Source organism: Cyrtonyx montezumae, unplaced genomic scaffold (assembly GCF_038088225.1).
Source record: "Cyrtonyx montezumae isolate F1298 unplaced genomic scaffold, pur_monq_1.0 scaffold_0, whole genome shotgun sequence".
Lineage (NCBI taxonomy): Eukaryota > Metazoa > Chordata > Aves > Galliformes > Odontophoridae > Cyrtonyx > Cyrtonyx montezumae.
This window is the reverse complement of record NW_027071824.1, coordinates 46,889,662-46,901,230: the sequence shown is the minus strand read 5'-3', so window position 1 is coordinate 46,901,230 and position 11,569 is coordinate 46,889,662. Positions and strand designations below refer to the sequence as shown.

Genomic DNA, 11,569 nt, shown 5'->3' with positions numbered 1-11,569 from the left:
CTGAAATGTTGCCTCACAAGGCAGTACCATTTGCTCCAAAAGGCAGGAAGGCAATGGAAGGCATGATTAGACTCAGAAAACTCTGGGGCCCCAAATCTTAATTTCTGTGGTGTCAAGAGTCTGTACACTGCAATAGAAGGCTTAAGATTGAAGTGTGATCTTTTTACCCATCACTCGGTCTGTAATTAAGAACACTGCTTTCCTGTTTCCCTGCTGAACACAACTTCAGCTGAAGAGGGGCCATGTGTGAAGACATTTGTTTAACCTGAAAAGCTTCTTCCCATTTGTGGTGCAAATGAGTGTGGGACTCTTTGGTCACCTTGTGAAATTGTAGATCCCTGCAGTGTCTGAAGCTGAGCGTGCTTTGGTAATAGGCTATGAAACGTGATCATGGAGAAATACTTCCCATCTATAAAAGAGCTCTTCAATGCATTTTTGTCAGGACTCATAATTCTTCCTCAGTCTTCACTGTATCACAGTGGAGGCTTGAAATACTTTCCCTTTTCATGTGGATAATGCTGTATCAGAGCCAAGTGTTATGTTCATTACTGCTGCAAAATTATTCATCCCTGACATATGCATTTTACTTGTGCAAAGTGGACTCGATGAGTGTTGGGCTTCTCACACTGTTTGTTTATTTAAGAGGAGAAATACTTCCAGGTGCTTCTTTTAAAAACAGAATGCTACAATAATTGCAGAGCCTATGCAGGAAGGTGCAGGGAAAAATGCAAGACTAGGCACGCTAGGCCCTGTGATCTTTGGGAGGGAATGATAGCACCCTGGTACCGTGTTATAATCTAAGGCAGGGAGAGTGTTTTGTTCTGCTGGATTTTGTGCTTTATGTTTTTGTTTCACCTGGAAAAGTGCCGCTTTCCCAAGGGGCGGGTTTTCAGTACCAATGCAAACAATACCAAATCTCCTTGTCTCAGCATGTTGTTGGCGTTTTGTGCTTTGTGCCAGAAGAACCGGAGCTTCATGGGGCAGCAGCAGCAGCACTGTGTGTGCCCTGCTCTCTACCCATACCACAGTCATGAAAGCAGTGAGGGGCTATGGCTTTTATCTATTTTACAGTTTTTTTATTCTGAATAAGATCCCAGCACCTGTAAAGCACAGAGCTCCATTTCTTCCTTGCCGTTTTCCTTTTCCTCAAAATGTAAAGAGAAAAAGTGGCCTTAAAACAACACTCAGAGATGAAGAAAATGTTTTGTTCTGTCTCGTGGCTTCAGCAAGTGTAAAAACTTAAAAATGCTGTCAGAACTTACAGACAATATCTAAGCAAAGGGGGCAAGCTTGAAAACCAGTGTCTCTATAGCTGGAGGTGATCAGGTGGAGATCTGCACTGCACTGTCTCTTCTTCTCACATAGGAGGCACTGTGGTCTGCTGCAAATGCTCCAGAGCGAGAATTTGGATGGTGCATCTTTCACAGCTTCAAAACTCTCTGCTGACCTTATCTACAAAGGCCTTGTCTTGGTTCTTTCATCAAGCGAGTTCCGGGTGAAAAAGAATTAGGTACAGGCCGCGAAAAATGAGCTGGGATATCTATGTTATGTTATAGAGTACAGCGTTGTTTACTTCAATAACAGATTGTAAAGAGGGGCATTATTTGGGATCCTCTCAGTGGCTGCTTTTGGACTTCTCCCCTTTCTTTCTTCCTTTAAAGATGAAATAGAAACAGAAACGCTCATCCATACTATTTAGCATGAAAAAGTCCAAAAACAGTCCATGAGAAAACTGGAATTTAAACCCCAAAACTAGTCTGGTACTGAACCTTCATTGAGAACTACCAACCACTGACCGCCTCTAGAGAAGCTCTTCTGCAGTGCATCAGAGGAGCTGACACTCCGTGACACAAAGGGTACACAACCAATTCCTGACACAGTTTGGACTCCATATGTGAGGAGCTTTACACCCACAGAGAAATATATTAATCTCTCTTCTACTGAAGAGGCGTTCTGTAGGGAGCATTTAATCACAGACCGATCAGGAGCAAAGCCAAGTATCTTCATTCTGAGCAGATCAGCCTTGGAGCACATTCGTGTTCTGTAAAAACGAAATGAACAACTACCAGGAGCCTTCCTTCCCACTATTGAAGAGTGAGTTTCTGTGCCATGCTTTATTTTCCGAAATTTCCTGGAAAGACTTTCCTGGAATGTGAAATCGTTTCTCCACGTCTCCCATGGGATTCGTGCACGCGCACACACACACACACACGCACCAACAATCATTAAATACTCTCGCCGTGGATATATCCAGCACGACGAGTGCACTTCCATGCGAGCACGTAAAGGAAGCGGACCCGAGTCAACAAAGCCGAACGGACACCAAGGACCGGGGAGAAAGGGGGGGGCGGAGGGGTGGGAAGTGCGAGCAGCCCGCGGTGCCCCCACACATGGCCGCCCCCTCCACGCGGTGCCGCCCGGCCGGGCAGGTCCCAGCGAGCCGCCCGCCGCAGCCCGCCCGCCCTCGCTGTTGCATCAGCAGCGCCGACCTCGGGGCGCTCCCCTCTGCCCCGGCTCGTTTTTGCTGCGCCTTCAGTTCTCGACCTCCTCCCCCCACCCTCTCTGCGCTCCATTCGCCGGGCCCCTCCTCCTGGGTTGCCACCCCCTCCTTTTCCCCTCCTCTTTCACCGTCTGAAAACTTGTTAAAAGCTCTGCCCGTGTTCCAAGTTAGAAAAAAAAAATAAAAAAAAAACTTTTACGAGGTATCAGCACTTTTCTTTCGCTGGTGGGGAAGGCAGGATGAAAAATACAAAGCAGGAGTAGACTTTTAAAGTTTAAATAGACAGGTCTGAGCTCCTGAGCGTGCTCCTCCGTTTTAACCCTCCAGAGAAGTACCCCGAGCCAGTCGCACTGCTCATCAGCAGCGGTAAGTTGGAAGTTTTCCTTTTCTCGTCTTTTTCTGTACACTTTTTTATTATTATTTATTTTTTCCCTAAAAAACTTTCTTTTCACTCTCAGGATTTTGCGTGAAATGGTCGAACTTGTCTAAATATAATAATAATAGCAATAATAATAATAATAATAAAGTTCTCCCGAAGTCCTCGCCTTAAACCCGCAGGGATTACACCGTGCTTTTCTTTTCCTTTGTCATATTGTTACGCATTTCCAAAAATAACGACACTTCCCTCAACTTCCGACCTTGCTCCACGGGGAGAGGCGCTGCGGTGAGGCTGCAGCTGCGGAGCTGCGGACTTGTTGCGCCTTTTGGCGAAGCTTGTGCCCCCCCTCGCACTAACCCGGACGCAAGGAGCGTAGGTGCGCTCCTCTCCGCAGCTCCGCGCGGCTCGCGCCGCTCCTGCCCCGCGCATTCCGCTTTCCTATGGCAATCCCACCCGGTGCCTGCTCGCTGCTCTTCGTTAGGTGCTTTGTTAGATGCCGCTGCTGCGAACGTGGTGACTTCCACGTGGGCTTCCTGGCGATTTTTCCCCTTTTCTTTGAAAATAGATTGTGATAAAATCCAGACGTGGGTTACGGATTTTTAACCGAGTTTGTATATAGTTACTCTGTTTTAGCAACCTCGGTAAAGGGATTTTAGGGAGGGAATGTGAGATATCACGATACGTCTCACCACACTGGCAAGGTCTCTGAGTTCTGGGTGGCTATAAATGAAAGCCGTCTAGGAGGGGCTGGGGAAAGAATATTCATAATCAGTGTCATAATCCCGATGTGGCACGTTCCTTTTATGTTACCTTGAAGGCTTAAATACTTTCAGAACGCGGGGAAAAGGAATGCTCGAGCAGCATCTCTCGGAGAGCTCAAAAGTTGTGAGAGTTGGAGTGGTTCTGCTCCGGAGCGCTCTGTCCCGTGCCAGAGAGGAGAGAACCGCAGCAGGAGGCAGCGAGAGGGACCTGCAGCTGGAGCACGGGGTGCGGGACCTATCTTATCGAGTAGCATGAGCTCCTCTTAAACAAGAATATCGTGTGCTGATGTTTGTCCTCGCGTTTTGCCTTGTGATAACCAGCGAGCCTTGCGTAGGGGCATATTTTGTCTGAGGAATTCCTTCAGATCTTAAGGTGCGAGAGCCCGCAGCAGTGGGGATGAAAGCGAGCTGTGAGCACCTGGGCCTGAGTCCTGCATGCGTGTGCGCACATACAGGGAGCGAGCTGCAGGACGCGGCGCAGCTTTCATCCTGTCTGCTTCACATCTGGACAGCACACTGCACTGCTGAATTTAAGCCTCTGGTCTTTGAGATGTTTACTGAAGTGCTTCCTTCAGAAACTTCAAAGCCAAACACTGGCACTGACCCACGATACCTAACAAGCGTACAAATGGGAGAAGGGCAGCAGCAGGCGGAGTTCGGGAGAAGGAAGAAGGGGATGCCAAGGATTTGGTTTCTGGCATAAATCTGAGTGCTTCCACACTCAGGAGTGCAAACAAATCCAACACTGTGAAGTTATCTCAGCTTTCACGTACTGCAAGTCTATGAGATTAATTTTAGTTGTCTCTGAAATGAACTCTGGGTTAGGCCAAGGATTCCTGTGGGCACAGGGAAGGTTAGATGACATTGAGCAACATCTGTTTCATCAGATATTGCTCTCTTTCCACAGTCTCTGGTTCCCCAACCCAACCCCCCCCCCCTTTATGCTACCCACTGAGCTTATCTCTTGTGGAGGCACCTGGCCTCTTGTTTATTCCATATGCACTTATTAGGATTCCAGATTTCAAGACCTGCAAGAATGAGCTTCAGAGGGCCCGAGGGCCCCTCAAGGAATTCAGTGTTTCTTCTCCTATTTGGAAAAGGGGGGAGTAAGGGCAATAATGCAGAAGGGAGACTTCAGTTGTACAACCAGAGAGTGTCTAAGAATGCACTTCTGGTTGCTTTGGGCCCCTTTGCAACTATGCTTGAGAAGTAATTGGGTGTAGGGAGAGAAAATACTGTGAGGAAGATCCACAAGTGTCTGACCACCAACACTGTGAGCAGACATTGAAAAGGCAAACATTTCTGATGCTTTAAATTCTAGTTACTGCAACCATTTAGCATCTATTCTTTGGCAGATGAAATGAACTGAAGCTCATCTTTAGCCCTGCAAAATGAATACACCTTTGCAGGGGAAAGAAAACTAATCTTCCCTATTCCAACCCATCTAAATGCTTTCAGTTGTACATCTCACTTCTCTTCTTGACAGTGCTGGTTTCTTTTGGGAGATACACAGGGTGACTGATGTTAAGGGTCCAGAGTCTTCTCTTTTGTTGACTACTTATTTTTTGTGTGTGCAAGAATTTTTGTAGGAAATCCAAAGATTTGACCTGTTTTCTAACTGCTTCAGCTGCGCAATCCAATTTCAGATCCCACTTTTACCCTTACTGTTCTTCCATCCACCAGCATGTAACCTTCTAACCCTGCAGTCAGACCTGGACATATTACCACATCACTGAGTTTGCGTTATTCTTCATGGAAAATATGAACCAGATGGCATGGTGAATGCTGTCCATAAAAAATACTTCTCAAATTTCTTAATTGTGGCTTACAAGTCAAATTTCTTCTATATGTGATCATCCAAAACCCATGTAGATTAATACTGTAATATCTCCTGCTGCTCTGTGTTGTTTTTTCCTATCTTTACCCACACACAGTAGAAGCTGGAAGAAGTCAATCTTTAAAAAAGTTAATAGGCCTGCATTACTCTAGCCCCCCCCCCAAAAAAAGCCCTCTTTGAAGTAAGAATCAGTAAGAACTCATGAAATGCATGTACACATCATCAGCCATATCCTAAAATTCCTGAACTACTGAAATTGCACCAATCCCTCAGATCAAGCTGTGCTATTCAGTGGGACTGTTGGAAGAAGTTTGTTAGAAGAAATCTAGATGCTGAATAAATTGTTTTTGACTGCAATCTTCCATCAATTGCAAACTATTTACTAGCTAAAACACTTAAATACTTGTCTGACGCAAAAACTCTTCTTACACCTCGTAAACATGCATTGGAATCAGTTAATAAAAATGGTCTTTCATTGCCTGGAACAAGTTAGAATCCAATGAATGAGTTTTCTCTGAAACAAAACAAAGTACTGTGTTTCATAAAGCAACAGAATCCACTTAAGTGAAGGAATAATATATTTGTGCCACCACAAGATTATCTGATTAACAGCACAATGTTTTGAATTGACGTGGGGTTTTTATCACTGGCAAAGGCTAGCGTGTAACAGATCTCTTTAAAAAAAAGTTTCTTTTCAAAACTATGTATGAGTAATTCAAGCATGGAATGTTTCCTCCTGGAGTTTATATTGCCAGAGGATATAAATGAGACTTAGCAATTTTGCATGCTGAAGTAAATTAAAAAATAGGTAGTAAATTCTCAAAATATTGCAGGTGTGGGATTAGGTAGGTCAAAACTGAAGTAAATCATGTTACAGTAATGGACCAGAGTGGAGTGTAATTAAAAAACAAACAACATATAGCTGCCTAGAAATAACATGTCCCCTGTTTTCTTAATCAAACTTTCAATCTGAAATAACATTTAGACAGTAAAAAAATACGCCGGGTCTGAGGAAAGTCTGTTAATGCAGTAGTTTCAAATCATCTGAAAGCTGGCTAATTAAATCAAGAAGCTGTTAGTCGAAAAAGGTTCCTTCTGTCCACTTCCACTTCTAGGACATGGAGAAAAGTTAGCCTGTAAAACAAACTTCAAGTGCTGTATAGTTACAGAGTGTTCTCTGTTTTAACAGTCTCAGCATGTGGAGAGACACAGTCACATTGCATTCCTGCCTTTTCAGAGCCCTCCATGCTCATATACTGACGCCTTTCCTACCAATCTGAACCACCCATAAAGACAAACTAATCTTTTCCTGGGAATGACTAAACCTGGGAAGGATCTGCCTGGAAAGGATATGTCGGAGAGAAACATGGTATGCTGCGTATCCCTCCCAGCAAGGCTTCCAGATTTAAATGTTGGAAGATGGTGTGATCCCTTGATGGGTCTTCATTCATGTGAACAACTAATTATGTGAGGAAGGGTCGGTACACCCCAGTAGGTAAACTTCCTCTGCACTTCAGAGCGAGCTGACCAGGCAGGCTGCGGAAGCAGCCCTGGGATATTTCACAGGGGTTCAAAAATAATTGGCATCTCCAAGCTGTCGGAGCAAGTACTTGGCTCTCAGTATTCTCCGACTCTTTCTGACAGCAAAAAGACAGTTGGTTTTTTTTCTTCTTTATTTATTTATTTATTTATTTATTTTTAATTTGGCATGGCATATATTGTTATGATTGAGTATGCCAAATTTACAGTCTTCTGTTTCCTGTGAGTCACTACTTTGTGAAAGAAAATATCCTTGGTGCTAAAATTCCCTATTTTATGAATTGTCCAGAAACGGCATGCTTTTGTTGTTTGTTTGTTTGTTTGTTTTCTATAAATAACCTTCACTGGGGAATATATCCATGATGTGATGGGAAGGAAACCATTTGAACATTATCAGAACTATTAATACAGGAAAGATTACTCAGCATGCATGGAACAAACGTCTCTGCCCTTCCAGAAGGGAAGCTTTGTGCTTAGGATTTTTTGTAGGTGCCCAAATTCACATGCTTACTAATGTGGGACGAGTTAAAATGTAGGGCTTTAAGCAGAAAAGATTACCATGCTCCCGTTGATAAAAACTCTGTAGTGAGCTTTGTTCTTCCTAGGAATCTAGAATGTGGAGTCGAATTGCTTTTTGTCACCTCATGTATTTCCGGATATCCCTGCAAAGTGGTGTGTTTCCCAGAAACGTGCACTTTAAACTCAAATTGAGAGAGACAATTTAAAGTTGCAGTGCTCTACATTTGGAGTGCAAATTACCCACTAGGAGTTGCCTTAAAATCAGAAAGTGCTCACTTACCTTTTTTCCTGGGTAAATCTTTTTCCCTTTCAAAGGGAAGTGAAGGAATTTAAATCTAAAAAGATGCAAATTAAGAGTTGAAACTGCAGTAAATCAAGCAAGCCACAGATAGCCAGGAAACCAGTTCTTCCAATATGACAACATAAGCTTAGCTGCGCCTGATGCATTTAATATTTTTGCTTTCTTTATAAAAATGTAGGTGAAGAATACCGATGTTGATCTTTGTGCTGCAGATACTTAAATATAAACTTAATTAAGACAGCAAGATTCTTCTGAAGCGAAGTACAGTTAAAAACTTCATATAATTAGGAACTATACTCAAATTTATTGCACGTGGTGTACTGATGAGTGCAACAGCTCAATTTAATATCGTCATGGGAAATGTAGTGCACATTTGCAATGATGAAATATTAGGTATCTGACCTTAACATTAACTTAGTACATTCTTTATGTAGATTATACTATGTTTTGCTTTCCTGCTCTTTTAAAGAATGAATATATAAATAACCATGGATGAGACACACTGAAGAGAAAGAAATCTTTCATTTGTTCTTAGCATATTCAGGCAGTAGTACCAAATGCTTCCACATCCTGCTTCAGCAGTGTGTCACAGCTGTTTTCTGCCTGTGCAGATGTCAGTCATTGAACTGATGCTGCCACCAAGGAACCTGATCTCATACAACCACAGTGGCAACCAGAGGTTTTGATGGATTTCTTGAAAACATAACTGAAATTAGGAACTTCTTTTTTTTCACTATGTTCAGAGACATCATAAAATATTTATCTCTAGTTTCCCATACTTTTCACTCCTCCTGCAGACTAAGTGAAGCATGTGAATTAAAACAAAGCTGATTCCACTCTACTGTCAGCATTGATCTCCAAATGTGTGATTCAGCTCATCAAAAATAATAAACATCTGTCTTAACTATCAGTATTTTTTTCTTTGTTTCCTCCTTTAGCTAATATCCCGTGAAGATGGGTGATTGGAGTGCCCTGGGAAAACTTCTTGACAAGGTTCAAGCTTATTCTACTGCAGGAGGGAAAGTATGGCTGTCTGTCCTCTTTATTTTCCGAATCCTGCTACTGGGGACAGCAGTCGAGTCTGCTTGGGGAGATGAACAGTCTGCTTTTCGGTGCAATACTCAACAGCCTGGTTGTGAGAATGTCTGCTATGACAAGTCCTTCCCTATCTCCCACGTGCGCTTCTGGGTTCTGCAGATCATATTCGTGTCTGTACCGACCCTCTTGTACCTGGCACACGTGTTCTATGTGATGAGGAAAGAAGAGAAGCTGAACAAAAGAGAAGAAGAGCTCAAGGTAGTTCAAAATGATGGTGTGAATGTGGATATGCACCTCAAACAAATAGAAATTAAGAAATTCAAGTATGGGATTGAAGAGCATGGCAAGGTAAAGATGCGTGGGGGACTGCTCCGTACTTACATCATCAGCATCCTCTTTAAGTCTGTCTTCGAGGTGGCTTTCCTGCTGATACAGTGGTACATTTATGGGTTTAGCCTGAGCGCCATCTACACCTGTGAGCGAGATCCATGCCCTCACAGGGTGGACTGTTTCCTGTCCCGTCCAACTGAGAAAACCATCTTCATCGTCTTCATGCTGGTAGTGTCTTTGGTGTCTCTTGCCTTGAACATCATTGAGCTTTTCTACGTGTTCTTCAAGGGTGTCAAGGATCGTGTGAAAGGAAAAACCGACCCCTACTCCCACAGTGGCACCATGAGCCCTTCCAAGGACTGTGGTTCCCCCAAGTATGCTTACTACAATGGCTGTTCCTCACCGACTGCCCCCTTGTCTCCCATGTCTCCCCCGGGGTACAAGCTTGTTACCGGAGACAGGAACAATTCCTCCTGTCGTAACTACAATAAGCAAGCCAGCGAGCAAAACTGGGCCAACTACAGCGCGGAGCAGAATAGGATGGGACAGGCTGGCAGCACCATCTCCAACTCGCACGCCCAGCCCTTTGACTTCCCTGATGAGCACCAGAACACAAAAAAAATGGCGTCGGGACATGAGCTGCAACCCCTCACCATTGTGGACCAGAGGCCTCCCAGCAGAGCCAGCAGCAGAGCCAGCAGCAGGCCTCGACCTGATGACCTGGAGATCTAAGCTTCTCACTGCAGTACTTGCTCGACTATGAAACGACATGCATTGGAAGATGCGGTCAGTGCTGATCTTGTTCCAGTGGAGGTGGTACTTAACAGTCTCAAGCAGGAGATTTTAACAGTCGTAAAAACAAACAGGCAAACAAACTTTTAAAATACTTGCTGTTTTTTGGGGAGGATATGGGGTTGGTGTGGGGTGGTACAATACACATTGGTATTTAATGTAGCTGGTTTATAGAATTTAAATACTAAAAAAAAAAAAGATAAGTAGTTGTTACTAAGGTATGGGGTTTTTTTTCTAGAAAGGCTGTAAATATCTGAGTGTATGTGTATGTGCGTACTATTGTGTTTGTTTCTAAAGAATCTTCTAAAACCCAATAGTAACTGAACTCACATTTGTCAGGGTGAAGTGCTGTCTGAAGATGAAATTTTTTTTCCTATTCAACAAGCAAAAAATCCAGGATTGTCTCTGATCATTTCCCTGTCAAGAACATTCCATTCTTAATAAGTGCACTTTGAAGGTAAACTTTCCTGCATAGTCCTCCAGGTTGTTGAAAAACTTCTGTGAGGGCAGTCTATAACTCAAATTTCAGAAAAAGCCCTCCAAGAAATATTTCGGTCACCTGCTTTTCGAGCCCTTCATGCAGGGTGATGTGCGTAGGTGGAAGTGGGATGACTCCATGCTCCTAGAACCAGCAACCACACTCTTGCCCGCAGCAATATTCATGTCCTGCTGTTCACGTGCAGCCTGATTAGCACTATATAAAACCCAGTTGGCTGTCACTTGCAGATTTAAGCATTAAGACAGGCAAGAAACTGACTCAAATGAATTTTATCACACCTTTATGTATTTTAAGGGTGTAAATGTGTGTGTGGACATGGAGGTAAAGTTGTACACAAAACACACTCAGAAACATACACTGAGAAGCATACGCACACAGATTACTTGCAGTTGACACTTTCTCATGGATATTGTGAAGGTGTGGGCCACTATGGTGTTTACATTCTCTGATTCCTTCAATGCAAGCGAAGCACATGTCATATATATTTTTTAATTCAATATAATATTTTCCATGTATCCTAAATGGATGCTTTTTTAAAAACTAAAAAAATAAAAATAAAAAATGGCCTAATCCTGGATATCTTGCTCTGGAAAATCTCTCTTTTAAGTCAGTGGGAGTTTTGCCTGAACAAAGTCTACAGGATCAAGCTCAAGATGTAGCGATCCATCTTCTTGCTGGCATGAATGATTTTCTTTATAGAAGTTAGGGATGGGAAAGACCCATTTGGTCATCTAGCCAATCTCCCTGATAGGTAATAATGATGCTTGAATGATAGAAGTTGTAGTACTGTAAGCAAGCTTTAGGCTTTTATGTGAGAAACTTAGAAGAAATGCTTTGTGCTGGATTAATAATAAAATAAGCCTACATGACTTTTGCAGTAACTGGTATTTTTCTTATACTAAGTATTTGCATTTACTGAACTATAATGTCCACTCCAAGTTTGACAGTTAAGTCTTTCTAGATGGCTCTAGCATCTTTAGTGTTTACACTTAGGTTTTGTTTGAAATGCAAGTGAAGTTGAAAGGATTTTTTAAAAAGTACAATTCTAGCTAATTTATTTGAAATAAGTGCTAA

The 11,569-nt window shown here is 43.0% G+C and overlaps 1 protein-coding gene across 1 annotated transcript; it reads left to right on the top strand.

The window, feature by feature from the left end:
• The first annotated feature begins 2,632 nt into the window (after positions 1-2,632).
• GJA1 (gap junction protein alpha 1) lies at positions 2,633-10,199 on the top strand. The gene is made up of 2 exons (XM_065734348.1): positions 2,633-2,866; positions 8,775-10,199. The coding sequence occupies exon 2, from the start codon at positions 8,791-8,793 to the stop codon at positions 9,934-9,936; it is 1,146 nt and encodes a 381-aa protein (XP_065590420.1). The 5' UTR covers positions 2,633-2,866; positions 8,775-8,790; the 3' UTR covers positions 9,937-10,199.
• Positions 10,200-11,569: the final 1,370 nt, after the last annotated feature.

Excerpts from the sequence above, each read along its gene's own strand:
- GJA1 (XM_065734348.1), top strand. The coding sequence starts at position 8,791 with ATGGGTGATTGGAGTGCCCTGGGAAAACTTCTTGACAAGGTTCAAGCT.